The 16,206-nt window shown below is 41.2% G+C and overlaps 1 protein-coding gene across 1 annotated transcript in view; it reads left to right on the top strand.

Annotated features, from left to right (window-relative positions):
- Window positions 1–16,206, top strand: part of UFM1 (ubiquitin fold modifier 1) — a 258,171-nt gene that overhangs the window by 39,045 nt on the left and 202,920 nt on the right. Inside the window, exon 2 of the mRNA XM_069639055.1 lies at window positions 13,090–13,146. Coding sequence (XP_069495156.1) covers window positions 13,090–13,146 — 57 coding nt within the window. The remainder of the gene's footprint in view (window positions 1–13,089; window positions 13,147–16,206) is intronic.

Genomic DNA, 16,206 nt, shown 5'->3' with positions numbered 1-16,206 from the left:
ATGGTATCCAGGGTGCGGCCAGTGGCTGGCCAAAGGGTGATGTTATTCAAAATCAATCATCCATTTGCCATCCCAAGGAAGGCGCATCTACACCGAGTACTTTAACCTCAAGGACAAGTAGGGTGAATCAAACTGGTCCATACAAAAGAACTTGATTGGACTTGGCAGAATCTTTGGGGGGGAAGGAGGAAGAGGGAGCACAAATCAAGCCTCCACACAAACGGAAAGGGAAGGTACATCACTGATTCAAGGTGAAAGATTGAATAGTTGCCAGAAGGGAGACGGATTTCCAAACAATTGCGACTTTGACATCTATAATGAGTCCCTTTATGAAACTCTACAAACAGGTTGGCGAGCAGTTAAGGGAGCAGACAACCATGCTAGCAATGCTACATTCGAGGGCTATATTTGTGAAAGAATTTGTTACAGGAATACAAAACAGCATGGAGAATAGTACGGCGAAGGTTGCTGAACTTTTTACACACTATATTGGATCCCATCATTAAAGGAAGCGGAGCAGGAGAGCATCAAGGATTTTTGATGGACCTGATATTCAGCTCTCTGAAACTTGAATCAACTTTTGGTAAGACAATCGAAAAAGCCACTTCCTTTCGACGACTCAACAAATCATCTAGAAGTAGATAGTGGGCAAAAAGAGGTTCTACAATTCCCCACTCGAGCGAGATCCCAGTCTCTGGGCACAGTGGGCCCCCTTCAAAAAGAGATCATAACAAATGACAACAAGAATGTTCCACCTAGAATTGAATCAACATAGGAACTAGTATTTGACTCACTTTTGGAAAATAACATTCAGTAAATTGAAGAGACGACGGCTGACAAAGATTGCAAAAAAACTACTAGCGAAAAGTGTAACCCAGCTACCACAGATCTCGGTGGGCATCAACGACCCAAAACTAAAATCAACACGGGTCAGGTCAAAGCCTCGGGAGAAGAATCCTACAGCAAAAACCAAGAATATGAGAGCTCCTGCAGAATCTAGGGCAAGTTGAAGTTGTGCTTTTGTAAAAAGAATCAACGTGCCAAACCACAACTACAGAAACAATTGGAGAATTCCTGAGTGCTTACAAGAGAATAACAGGACAACTTCGGAAGTAACCATAAAACAGCTATCAATGGCTCAGATCCCTGAACTTGACGAAACGGACTCAATAGACCTCCGTGACCTGTCAACATATTCTTTATCTGACCAAGATCTGGGCGATATTGAGGATTGTAGCCAGGACCCAGGTACTGAGGACAGTGCTATGGGCGAGCTGGCGACTGTCGATGACTTAAGTGAGAAACTGACATGGGGCAAAAGGCTGAATGGACTTACTCTGCCCTTTACTGATAATGGGGGAAAGAGTCAAAGCAGAGGAAATATACTTACATTCGCATCCAAACCAAGGAATCCCTGTATTAGTTGGCAAAGAGAGTAGCTAAGTGGTAGCACAGCGGCCTATTCGAATCAAAGGCGGGACAACTTGTTGCCTGTTCTGGAGGACTAAAGGGCCAGTGGACTGGAATCTGGGAATAAACAGTCTAACAATCGAGACAAGCTTCAAGATAAAACAAGCTCTGTAAAAACGGCACCAAAAAACCAGTCTGAGTTAATACAAGAATGAAAACAAAAGATGAATATGGGTCCAGGCAAAATCCCAATGGAGAGCAAAGAACCACATTCAAGGGATGGTGAGAAGGGCGGTGTATGAAATTAACGACCAGTCCCTCTGACACAACCATGAAACCTATCCAACTTCTCCATTAAAGCTGTCGCAAACAAAGAAAGCAATTGTTGAAGGACGACATGGCAAAGAATGTCAACCTAGGAAAAGCCATAGCGCAAGGAGTAAGCAAGATTGTCCACTCCATCGATTGAATCCCACATGTCAAGATGGGTTGCTGTTAGAGAGGATGGAGCCATCAGACGGTGGTTTTATTTTGAATAGGGCCAACGTGGTTCGATTATTCCACCATGTCCCTAGTCTGCGCCTCCTTACTTCAGACGATCTGGTGACAGTGGAATTCTTTGATGCATCTAAAACAGAGTGGCAGTATACCTTTGAATGCCCCTGATTAGCCAGCTTTTGTTGGAGGAAGTAAGTCGTTTGAGACCAATGGGCTTCGGTCTGATGGAATTTGACCCCCCAAGAAGACACCCCAGATTGTCATCCTCTAGACTAAGAACGCCCCCAAATCATGCTTGAAGTAAGAGACAAGATCGTGAAAGGGACAATGGCAGGGGGTCATCTAAGGGTACATGAGAAGAATTTTAGATCTAAATCCCTGAGAACTAGAAGTATCCGCCTCCATTCCAATAGATGGCGCCATGAAACTCCAGATTATAGACATAAGGATTCTAGCCACCCAAGGACCACACGAATAGAGGAATCGAGGACTGTCTCACCCGGGTCCAACCAAAAGAGTGAAAAGAATCCAATGGACCATTAGGGGTCTGATGACAATTGCTGGTGGGTCTTTTGGCTGATAAAATTAAGATGACATAATGTCTACAATCGACAGAAGAGGAACCTGTGACCCTTGCAAGTTGGAACACAAGGGGTTTTATTAATTTATTTTCTGTGGGGGATGCAACAATTGGAGACCATGACATCATTTGTTTAACAGAGACATGGTTAAGGAAGGGGGCGATATTAGATGGGTATGAAGTCTACCTAAACCCAGCGGTCAAAGGCCCAAAGGGAAGGACCTTGTCGGGCCCGTTTGAAGATCACCTCCACTTTGAGTACAGCGAGTTATTAGCGCTAAACCCCTACATTCAAATGCTGGTGGGTAACTTGACTACTGTCCAGACGAAATACAAAAAGACATTAGTCCTTATGAACCTGCATTGGAACACAGCCCACCCCGAATGTAAGGAATTCCCTGAGCAAGTGGCTGACCTGATCGACGAACAGCATCTAAAGTGTAAGGATTCATGGTTTATCCTATGTGGTGACTTGAATTGTATATGCTTTGATGCAAATGGAGAACTATGTGAGGAGGATCTGGTACAAACAACTGTGGCAGAAAAGCAGAGCTTGTCCTGGCAACAAATGATGGCCTCAAGAGAGCTGGTAATTCTAAATAGCTGTACCGAGGGAGACCTCCCGGGAAAGAAAATATACAAGAAAGGGTCAAATTTTGGACTTTATCTGTATGTCGAAAAAACATGCCAATATCTATACAAACATTGTAAGTAATCACTAAGCTATCAAGTGACCATAACCTGTTAAGCTTAGTTTGGCTATCGGCTTATCATGAAAGGGGCGTAAAAGTGCACAAAGGTTTAGAAATAACATCAGGCCGAAACAGTTTTAGAATTCCTTTAAGCAAAATTAATCAATTTACAAGGAACCTGGAAGAGATAACTAATTAGCTAAAATGTACTTGAGGAAACGAGAGATTTGACTATCCTTGCTTATTTAACAATTTTGAAGTGAATAAAGGGATGGTCACCCGACAGGCGTTTCATGACACCCATGTGTATGATCATTTGGTTGTAGTGAGGAAAAAGATCATGAAACAGAACATCAACAAACTTAAAAAAAAGAGCTACCTAAGGATGTGGGTGAACAAATCCGTAAACTGCAACAGCAGCAAAGAAATTAGGCAAAGATGCACAGCAAATTGTTGCTTCGAAATGATGCAGAAGCTATGCTGGAGAAGATAAAATCTCGTAATATGGGCGAAATCTGGTCAATAATATATTGGCTAGATTTGCTGCAGGAAGCATTTCTAGTAAACCTCATTACAGCAGCAACCTGGACCGAACACTTCTAAGAAATTCTTGGACAAGGAGCCTTCATGTAATCCAGCAGGAGAACCTAAAGAAATATTGTGGGATGGTGTTGCGCTAACTCCAGAATCTATCCTGGCGATTATCAACAAATATAGTAACCCACGAGCCCCAGGGTCTGATGCGCTGACAAATTCGATGTTGAGGCAACACCCTGTTCATTGGGCAAAATATCTGTCTGTACTATCCTTATACATTGCTGAGGTAAAGAAAATACCTTTGTCATGGAAGTCATCGATAATTGTGCCCATTTATAAAAAGGTTTGCGGTCGGACCCAGCTAACTATCGTTCGATAGCGTTGCTAGACGTGGCTGGAAAAATATTTGCCACACTAATGTTGAACTTATTGCAGTGGACAACATCAGCCCACAGGGATGAGTGGCAAGCAGGCTTTGTGAAAGGTATAGGGACGTCCCTTAACATCTTCATCATAAACATCCTAAAGTCAAGATCCAAGAGAAATAGAGCCAATAGGACTTATTTGGCATTGGTTGATTTAACCCAAGCTTTTGATACCATCAAGCGTCCTGTCCTATGGAAAAAGATGGAGCAATGGGGCTGTCTAGGAAACATCATGGAGCCAATTAAAGATTTTTACTCAGATACAAGGTTAAGGATAAGGGTTAACACCATGGGCACATTATCAAGGCTGGTACACACAACCAACGGATTGAAACAAGGGTGCCAGTTGGCACCTGAATTATTTAATCTATTTATATCAGATATTGACCAGGCTTTTCTAGGCATCAGATGCTTTCCGCCGAACTTGGGAACAGAAGAAGTAGGGCGATTATTAATTGCAGATGACATCGTCCTGGCTGACCAAACGCTAGTAGGCCTCCAGAGGCAACTAGATGCATTGCAAGCATATATTTCAGCAAACGGCTTCCTGATAAATCCTGCTAAATCAAGGATTATGGCCTTTGGAGAACCAACGAACGGAAGAAAGAAAAGCTCAAAAACCTGCTATTTGCAGGGTGAGAAAATCCCGGAGGTAAAATCTCTCACCTACCTGGGTGTGCGTTTAAATACTAGCACGTGCAATGCTCCTAGAATTACTGCGCAAAGCAAAGAACGTAGCAGCACAAGGCTGAATACTTTTGAAAAGGTCTGTGGCTTCTCGAGGATCCCGGTGGTCACCTTTCATAGAATGAAAACTAGACCCATTCTAACATATGGAGCTGAGACCTCTTTGAACTTTGATGTTAAAAACTGGCAAATGATCGAAGGCATATTCTGGAAGAAGGTTTTAGGTCTACCTAACAGTGATCCAGTACAGGCCATACGAATGGAACTTGGCCTAACGTCACTCGGGCCATAATTACGTGGAAATCCCTTCAGCTTTTCAGGAAATGCAGAGAAGGCAAGCCGAGGGGTGGTTTCAGGGTTCTACAGAGAGTCCTAAAAAAAAAATCGTAGTGTTCCCTAAGAGAATGGGAAGATGCTTGTATAAATGTACTTTCAGATTTGTGAGAAACCAATACCTCACTCCTGCAAAATCCAGACCAAGTAAATAGAAATATGCAGGATTTGGATCCAGACTCATGATAAAAGGCAATTGTTCAAAATCTATGGAAAGCCACTGGAAGAGGAAAAAAGGCTGAATAGTTTGCCAAAATATCTACAGCTCTTTCCTAGTTGTTTTTTTTGAGAATTCGCCTTAACCTGTTTCTGACTAGGGAAATTCTGAGACCACGAAAACTTGGTGGGGGAACCCTGATCTTTCGATTGTGCCAAGAAGACTCAACAATCGAAACTCCTAATCTTCTAGTAATGTCATGTTCTGCATCCAAGGAGCTAAGGTTGAAACTCATGTCGGAAGTGGTCAAGAAGTATGGCCTCAGACCTAAAGAAGCATGGTGGAAAATCGTAATGGCAGGGGAGTGAGTTTAATTTACTTTGGCATTCGTCAAATTGGTCGTCGCTATCTTCAAGAGACACTTAATTTTGGACCCAGAGAACAGGATTGATAGCATACCAAACAAACTAAACTGTACACTGGATATGCATTAAGTTTCTACAGATTTTTTTATTTTGGATTTTAGACGTTGGAAAAAATGGCTTAAAGGTTTTTCTTTGTATAACCATGAATAGCCAATAAAAAAAAGCATAGGTATCGGTGCCTTCTGCCAAAGTCTCTCTCCCAATGACAGTCTCTTATTGCAGAGGGTCTGACGTAACAAACAGAAGCCAAAGTTCTTTTCTTATCAGGATTTTCACATTCACAGATTCACAATTGGTCTCCCTCATTCGGGCATGGACCTTGGCTCCCCCTTGTTCGGGCTGCGATCCCTTTGTATCAGAAACCGCAGACTTTCAATTGTACAATGGGTTTTCCTTAAACCGTGTTAGGGCCACTTCGATTAACACCAATTCTTATTCTTTATCTTTTACTTTCGCTTCTGCCACTTCTCGGCTGAATATCTTACAGAGACCTTCTATTGAGCTCTCTTGCAGTGCCGGACCACTCTGTCACAAATATTGTATCATCTTTGCTACAGTTCAAACATCCATCAGCCGTAGGCTGTCCTCGCCTCTTTCATCACAGGCGTTCAGCAATTTTTATCCTTGCTCTTTGTATACAATGTTGCCACTTGCAACCTTGACTTCAACACAGACCGGTCATGCATCGGTTTCCCCAACTCATTGGCTGTGTTGATCTTTCTTTGATCTTGGAGCCAAGGACAGTACCACTGCGGCTGTTGCTTCTCTCCTACTCAATCAGCCATGCAGGAGGTCCCCGGGTATCTCCGACACACAATACAAGATTCTTCAGTGTGGTTTCTTGGCCTTTTGCTCCGAAACACAAAGGGGTTTAGAAAGTAAAGGCTTTCCACCGGAAAGGTCAAGGGTATCTCCCTCTTTGTGCACCGTTCATGGTTTGCCGTCTTTCTCCCCTTGTTCAGCTGCCATTTCAAAACTGCTGTTTCTTTGTGTGCTTTGCCTCGCTCACACTGTGCTCTCGTGCTCCGCCTTTTATCTATGTGGGGAAGTTTAATGGAAGTCGGGTGTAAATGATTACCATCAATTGCCTGACCTTGCCTGACCATAGTAGTGGGACATGTCAGGTACACGGGTTGGGGTGTGAGTCTGTTTTCACCCACAGCAGGCTGTCTGTGTGAAAGTGTTGCAGGGAAGAGAGGGCTACTTCATCTCGCCATCAGGTGTCCCACTCCCCGAAGACCCCTCACCCAGGTGATCCTCCCGCACTGGTCCACCCCCAGGGTCTAGATCCAAAGGCGATGGCCGTGCCCTGGCCACCTGAGAGAGAGAGAGAGAGATAGAGACAGACAGAGAGAGACTCCCGGGGACTAGCTGGTGAGACACCTTCTGGTTTCTCGCAGTACGCAGGGCTGGAATGCTGCACCTGGGCCTACTTGACCCTGGCCTGACGGCAGTTGGTGGCCCTGCCCTCCCCCAAAGATGGTATTTAATTCTATATTGAAAAAAGCTGCTATCAGGCTATGATTTATCGTTAACATTTTTGTGTTTGATTCATGAAACCTCTGAACCTCTCCTTTCACAGCAAATGATGAGTCAAACATACAATATATAGGACACTGCCCCGTGCAACACAGACCAAACCCAGCTGTACAGAGCCTTGCTCTGAAAACCTTTTTTAGATCCTTATCATATCTATTTATTTATGTCCATTCATATGTTTTACACACACTCATCACACTAATGTCTGTCTTCACTGGTACACAAAAATGCTGTACCGTTAATCATTTTATGTCTTGTGTGCACATAACCTCTGGTGGCATAAAATATATTAGCACAACATTGCTAATTAAATAGGTTTTTTTGCTAATCAAGAAAACATTAATTAGCAAACTCTTCTAATTAATTTTTAAAAATTAATTTATGCCTTGAGAACGGCAGAAATCTGGCACATCTCTCCAATCTTACCCTGTTTGGTTGGACATCTACCAATGTTGTTCACTTAGTCTAATGAACATATCCTGCTCGGGTAGGCCTTGCAATATTTTCTCACTATAGAAGTGCTACTTCCAAGTAAGGCACCATCCTGTCTCACTGTGGACTACAATAAAGTCTAGTATGACCTGGAACAGCAATAGCCTTTTTTGACAGCAAGGCGCCAGGCCTTTTTAATTTTACTGTACCAGTTTGACCACTCCCTTACCTTTCCGTTATTAACAATGTTCACCTTTATGCACAGTCTATTCCTGACTATGCCATTCTTGGCTCAGGCTGGTCAGTCACAGAATTACCATTCTAGAGTGACCTTTAATGATATCTAATTAAAGAATATATTTTCATGTCTAATGGTTTTTTCATTTATCGAGAAATATCCCTGATCTAATCCCACCACCGTGACAATCCCACCTCACAATCTAGTACAAGAAACGGGCTGTTTTTTTAATTCAAATATTTTTTTTTTATTTAAAAAAAATAACAAGAAAAGTAAATTAGGATTTGAAATTGCTGGGAGTTACGAGCTATTTAGCTGCTGGACAGGGATTAGAGGATCCTGGTTAGCTTGACACCAACGGCTACCAGGATTTACGTTTGGCTACCCAAGCCAACTGGTGCCATACAGATATACTTATCTGCCGTGCTCCAGATAAGATTTGGGAATTGGAGAATGTTACTCCCTATTTTTTAAAATTTGGAGTAAATGATTTTTTAGGAGTAAAAATGTAATACCAATTCCCAATGGGAGTATTTTATAAGGCGAGTAAAAATATTTTAACTGAAAAACAGAAATGTTTTTGTAATAATTATTCATTTGCACATTAAAAGATGCACGTTTACTTCCAATCATGCGGTAATATTAGTCTTGTATTCCTGTGTTACTCCGTGCACGGCGTGTCCAAACATATCCATGAAGCTCTGTGGGTGAAAGCAGTGGCACAAAGTTGTACGTGTCTGATTCCTATTATTTTGATAGTTATTTTATTCCTTGTTTTTTGGTTTTGCCTATTTGTAGGGAGTAAAAGTGGCCAATGCACACATAGGGCTGCATAGCTGACATTAACTATGTGCCTTGGACTTTGCATAAAAGGTGCAATATTAAACCTATAGAAGACATGTAAAATATTTAATATTCATATGTACTGGGCACAGTTATAGTTGCATATCAAATGGAAGGTAGATTTGTTACAGTCTACATATTAGCACCTCGTTCCGTAGGAGCAGCAGAGAGAAACAGTGAGCGAGGCACATCACTGAAAAGAGGTGGCAGCATAGATGCAAATGTTGCCTGCAACAGATGTAGTGGCAAAGTTGTGTAGTAGCAGCAAACATAGGTAATGTCTAAATGAGAGGTTGCAGCAAATGGAATAACTGACAGAAAAGAAATGTAAAAGAAACGATAAGAAAAGCAATTTAAAGAGTCCGTAAAAAGTGAAGACATTTAAAGCAACATGGCAATAGACAGAGGATTCGACAGATAGACAGCAGTACAAGACCTAGCAACATATCAATGGAAAGAGAGGTTCAAGGAATAATTATTTTTAGGTGGCTTCCATAGTTTGGGGAAAAGCAAGTTCCTCCATCTTTCAGGCACTCCACCCATGAAGATGGATCTTAATGGCTCGTAGGCCATGATGAATAAATAACTGCTGGTTATATGAAAAGCATGGCACCTAGGAGCTACTACCAGCTCCTGCTAGATAAACTCCATGTTGGTTGCCTGAAATGCAGGCGGCTTGCCTACTGCTATTGTCTCACTACAGTTTTCATTCCAATGCACACAGACATCTGTACATATAAAAACAAATATGAATGACGGTTCTAGGCAATGGAATAAAATACTCCACAATGTAAACTTACACTTGGAAATTGGTTGTTTGAGTAAAAAATAAATAAAACAAACTGTTTCTCAAATACAGTCTGAAACAAAACAGTGTGCTTAGTTTTCTCTTAAACCTTGGCATCAGATGAAAATATTGTGTCAACATATGGCTCTCTTATTCTTGGGATAATTAATTTCTAAAAAGTTGGACACTATCTGTGACATACTATTAGTTCTTAGCTTGGGCATAGATACAAAAATGTTTTGTTTTGGTTTATTTGATTACAAATACTTCACAGACGTGGGGTCAGGAATTCTGTTTGTTTTGAATGGTGGGATAGTAGGGCCTTCCTCGCTCACTATTCTCTAAGAATACAATTCACCCTCTTGAAACACCAGTTCCACATGTTCGTTTAGGAATATACTCCAATCACTTTCCTAAATATGGCAGACACCAATCACAAAGGCTTATCATTACACTTCAATTTGGGATGTCTAAGGCCTCCAGAGATCCCACGTTACTGGAAAATTGCCCTATAATGGTGAAACTATGCATGGTTTCTATTTTAGCTATCAATCGTAAAGCATCAATACCTTGTATTCAGCCCTACAGAAAAAGGGGTGTCTCAGACACTTTTACTCCCAGAAAATAAGCAAATACTCCCAAGAAATAAAACTAGGGAGTAGAAATACTCCCAACAAATATAGAAAAGCAGACACATAGGAGCCTTATCCCTTTCTAAAGACTCTGAAAGTTGGTACTCTTGTTCCGAGGAGAATTGCCTGGTACTCTTGTTCGGAGGAGAATTGCCTAGCATTTCAGTGCTGGACTGCCCCAGGGCAGGACAAAGACTGATATGTTTGGGATATTTCTTCTCTGTAAAAGATAGTGAGCTATCGACTCTGGGTAAGTCTCTCCTAACCAGGACTAATGTCTGGCAGAGGGACTCCCAGGACCCCCTTGTTAATTTGCATATTTAAGTAACGTTGGGTCTCACTCTAAGTTACTAGGGGAATCCAGACGTGGACCCCTTGCCCTCTATTTCTGGAGAGGCACAGCTCCACCCTCCAACCAGACCGAAACACGTGTCTGTAGTTGCTGTTGGTACTCTTGTACGGAGGAGAATTGCCTAGCATTTCGGTGCTGGACTGCCCCAGGGCAGGACAAAGACTGATATGTTTGGGATATTTCTTATCTTTGAAACATAGTGAGCTAAAGACTCTGGGTAAGTCTCTCCTAACCGGGACTAATGTCTGGCAGAGGGACACCAAGGACCCCCCTTGTTAATTTTCATCCACACAACTCCATGTATATGTTTGGGCCAGTGGGACATGTAGTGCCACAGGAAGAAAACTCTATTCTTATAACTGCCTGATCTGAAGTGTTACGCATTTACCTTTTTTGAATATGCATGAATAATCGGGTGCAAAGAAATGTTTTTTAAAAAACCTTTCAGTTTTACAGCTAAATATAGTTTTACTCCAAGGCATACATTAGTTTTCAAAAACTGATTAGCAGAGTTTGCTAATGAAAATATTTTTGATTAGCAAATTCGTACTTATATTAATTTCACTAGAAGTTATTTGTAACCATGACATGAAATGGAAAAACAATCCAGCGGTGTTGCGTGTCGCTGAAATAAGACATTAGTAGGAGGAGTCAGGCCTTACAGATTCTTTAAACTTCAGCTAGACCTGCAGGTCAGGTAACTTAGTTTACCTTCTCAACCTAAGAGAAAGGCACTTGATCCATAGCAACGGAGGACAACAAATTAAAAATGCAATTTCTGTAAAATGGGGCATGTCAATACCAACCCACTTTAATTTGCACACTGCTGCCACCCAGAGGCCAGCCATCAAGAGTGAAATATGTATTTGACATTTTACTGCAAACAAAGTAAATGTTAAGTACAAGTTTAAAACATCTCTTGTAAATGCTAATTGCCCTTCATAACATCTACCTCGACCATGCGAGTGGGTAAAAAGACTTTGCAAGTCATAGATGAGTGTAAAATGTAAAACGTTGGCTGCATGAATGGACACAAATACATACGATAAAAAGACTATGAAAACTGTTTGGCCAGCTGTCTCCTGCAGGTGGTAATATATAATACAACCATAATTGTAAACCAAAGCGAGTTGTAGAGGCTAACTACAGTGTTTGGTATTGCAGTAGATCTGTAGATGTATAGACTGGATGGAACTATTGATCACTTCTTTTGCGTAAGCATCTAGTTAGCTTTGTGTATTCATTATGTAAGAGGCAGGAAAGAGACTAAGCACAGTGGATTGTAAAGCAGGCAGAGAACTGGGCAGACTAGGTGGAATATTGTAGTTTGTGGTCATCTCACTTTCCGGTTACTTTGTATTGAGTAACAGGATAGTATAGAATGTCAAGTAGTATGGGTTTGCTCATGGGTTAAACACCAGTTGCAAGATGAATGCAACCTGCCGGTTACAGAACTAGGTTTGCCTTCAAAAGCATTTGATCATCTATTTTCAAAAGTGTTGATTCGTCAATATGATGCATCTTACACAACCTAAACTGTAAAACATTGAGATGGTGCAGTGTTTTACAGTATCAGTACTGTAATTATGCATTATGTAACAACTTACACTTTAGGAATGGAATTGCATGACTGTATTTAAAAAGAATATAAAGTTGACACATATTGGTCTTTGCCAGACCGGATATAGAACGCTAAATAAAAGTATCATCCGATTACCTCTGATTTGCAATTCTTTGAAAAAGATAGTCTTGCCTAGCACTCCCACATATGCCTTTGGCACTTAAGAGTGGGGGAGATGATTACTCCTGCACTTTCTCACCATTAGCAGTTGAAGTGAACAGAGAAAATAGGGTGATGTGAGCATTAAGGGCAAGAGAGGAATGCAGGGCAAGCTGTACTTTCATTGAAGAGGGCAACTTAAATAGCTAACCTTGCTACACAGGTGTCCATTTGATTAGCAAACCCACATAATTGCATAGAAAATTGCTATGCGAGACTGCCTATTTTATGCCTTGTACTCCCTTATGAAATACTCCCTATTGGCAATGGGACTTTTGCTGGAGAAGTAAAAAAAAGTTGACCCACTTAATGACATCAAAGGAAGTATCATCACATGCAGTTTTAACCCAAAGCAACCTGCTATTCTGTGTAATTTCATAGTGCTTTATTGCGAATTTAAAGCTGCAGAATAAAGTGGTAAACGGCACACAACTATCTAACTTTTTTTTGCTTTTAATATAGTTGAACCTGTATCAGCTGAGTCACATGGGTTGCCAAGTAGTTCACACAATTGGAAGAAATAAAATAGGATTTAGATTGATAACCTAAAATGAATCCATGCCATTCTGTAAATAAACTGACCCTACTCTTGTAATCCAAGCTGTTATTCAATGTATAATCCTTCTAATGAACATGATCGCCATCAACGTATATTGACCACTTCTGCATTTTTAATAGCCCACTCTTATAACAGCAAATGCAACTAATATCTTATCTATGTTATGCTTTGTTATTCTCTTAGGTCTAAAGCTACTTTTAAGATCACCTTGACTTCAGACCCACGGCTGCCCTTTAAAGTGTAAGTTTCTGACCTTCCAGTGGTTAATGTGAATTGTATATTGCATACCTTGTGATTAATTACCATAATTGACCCGATAATGATGATCCATTTCATCATCACAGTAAAGCATTCCAGGAGATGGCTTTGGTGTCACGTAGCAGTGAGAGACATAGGAGGCGACTTTCATAAATCAGTGGTTCACCAACGCTTGCATTATTTTCGTCTCTTTGGTCTTGTAAATTACACAGTCATGGATTGTGGTGAACACTTGCACAACGTATAATTTCCACAGTGGCTTGGTGTTTTACTGTATACTGAGTTTTGGGACATTGTGGGGTAAATAAATAAAACGGAGTAGATTGAATGCAATAGCCTTAACCTTGTTTATAACATAATTGATTATCCCATTCCTCTATGGTCCTGGCTATTGTGATGCTGTCAGCTAGTATTGATTTCAAAATGATCTATGCAAGACTCCTTTGAATAGTCGGTGCTTTCCATGATCATACCTACTCCATCCTGAATTGCAAAATACCAACATATGGGCAGGCGAGGCAACCATGGATGTTACTGCGTTCTATCCTTCTAGACTAAATTATTTCACGAAGAAGAGGCTCATTAATTACACAGTTTGCTTTACAATAACCAGCAGGATGTCTGCCAGCGGCGCTGACCTCATACATTACAATAACATGTCCAGCAGCTGGGCTTCTAGTGTGTATCTCTTAGTTAAGAATCAGGCTCTTAGGAGCTTCTCTACTTTGTAGTATTAACATGTGGCCTGCACTATTTATTAACACTGATGGACAATATTGTGTTATGGGCAGTATTTACTGACTGAAACAATGGCTGTAGAGATATTTAAGATGATTATGTAGGAATGCAGGTGTAGTGTTTGTTGGAGAAATGTCATTGTAATCCATACTTGCAGGGAGCCTATTGAATGGCAAGGAACAGACCTTGCTCTGCCTTTTTTACGTACTATTTCAAATACTTTAGTGAGACATATGCTCGGTCTGGCTTGATCTTTCTCAGTGTTGATTGATTGAATGCTTATTTAAATATATGTATCTATTCATATCTATATTAGATAACTTCTCCACATCCCACTAATCCAGGCATCGGTACATACTTTGGACTAACAGTACTTTGTACTAAATTAATAATGCCATGTCCGGCAACGTTGTGAGACATGGGTTCATGAACAATCGTGCAAATCCCCATCCTGTGCTCTAACACTCGTAAGCAAGAAAGCGTATCAATATGCACTCATAACATTTTTGGAATATGACTACATGTTCCATTAAAAGGTTTGAACACAGCAATCCAACAATAACATTGGACACCTAAATCCTTTGTATTTCTTTTTGCAATATATCATTTCTACACTATCCGTTATAATACATAGGACAGTTGTCAGTGCACGTACCAGGCTCTGGAACTGGCACTACAGAAGCTGCAGTCCCTGGGTGTTCAATTATTTCACTCTTTCTGGGCACTGTTAAGGAGCGTACATGAAAGTGGAAAAGTAGGGATCCCTTAAAAATCAGGTTAGTATACCCCATTCTTGCTGCATGTTCACTTCTATTCCACCAGCACACACACTCCTCGTGCAGTGGCCATATTATATGCACCATGTAAGTGCAATGTCTTGTCCTCGCTCTCTAGGGAGCCAATCTAGGATGGGATCGTCTCTGAGCAGGCAATGTCATCTTTCTCAGTGGCCTTCCAAGCTGCACCTTCCATGCTGCTAAAAGCACAATGCCAACTCCAGTGGTTAGCAGGGGGTACTTTGGCCAATAAACAGTCATCTGGAAGTACACTTCATGACCGTCCACTATTATGGACAAAAGCAACCAGGACTGCTTCAAAAACCTTTGGACCTTGAGACATGACCAAAACCCATGACCCAACGTACCTTTTTTGCAGCAACCATGGCAACAATTGGTCTAGGATGCCAGTCCCTTGGCTGCCCAGCTGGACGGGGACCGGTATAATCTCTTTATTCATTTGATTTGAATGTCTCTATTTCTAAATTTTAAAGGATGCATCCACCAGGGAGTCCGAATAAAGTATGGTGTAACCTAGTCAATATTATGGGGTGTTTCTGCCCATTGAGCTTTCTAACTCTGTTGTCTGAAAAGAGTAATGTACAGAGGTTTGCTTTTGTGATTTACTTTGCAATTAGTAAACATGATCTGCTCCCAAGTAGATTGTGCCAATTCTTAAATTCCTGGCCCAACACAGTCCCTGAGGGTATTACGCAGGTCCATGTAGGATAGCTGACCACCCACTTGCAATCCACATCGCAACCATATTTGGCTAAAAAGGAGTCATCTCTACAACCCCAAAGCATCTCCAATCCTAATCTTCTCCATAAGTATTAGGATCTCAAATGGATGTTGCTTGATCTCTTCTTTTGTATGCTAGGAGGAGTTAAATGGAGACCACGTTGTTCTTTACCCAGTTCTTTATGCCAAATTCTCAGGGAGAAGCCCATTAATTAATGGTTCCTAACTTTCTCTGAATGATGAAGTACTCCGGACATGTTGATTGGTTCAGGCCATCAAACTCGGAGTAGATGACTCAGGATACATGGCAAGGGAGAGGCGAGAGGCACATATCTCTCCTCCAACAAATGGGCAGTCAAAGTAAGCCCATTCAACCATATATCAACATGATGGAGACCTCAATATTATTAGTAACCCAAAAATATACAGCACAAGTACCTTGACTGTGGTGTCCCCAGATGCACCACCAGCACTACCCCTCCTTTCATATAGACTCAGTAGTTTCACAACATCCCCCACTCTTTTATTTGTAATGTACTATCCTGACGGCTCCGCCCCCCCATCTGTCAAGACGACATAAATGCAGCAACATTTGTCAGAGCTGCTTATTTGGCAAACATTTCAACGGGTAGCCTTATTTTATTGTCTCTAACATTCTTTGTATTGCTTGCCTTTAGCCCCTTCCCGATTCCAAGACAAATGCCTGCATTTAGCCTTTTCTGATGATGTGTATTGAAACTTGGATTACAAAACAAGGCAACACATGATTTTGACAATTACATTAATA

Source organism: Ambystoma mexicanum, chromosome 7q (assembly GCF_040938575.1).
Source record: "Ambystoma mexicanum isolate Mex_15411 chromosome 7q, UKY_AmexF1_1, whole genome shotgun sequence".
NCBI classification, from domain to species: Eukaryota; Metazoa; Chordata; class Amphibia; order Caudata; family Ambystomatidae; genus Ambystoma; species Ambystoma mexicanum.
This window is presented reverse-complemented; position numbering and strand designations above follow the sequence as displayed.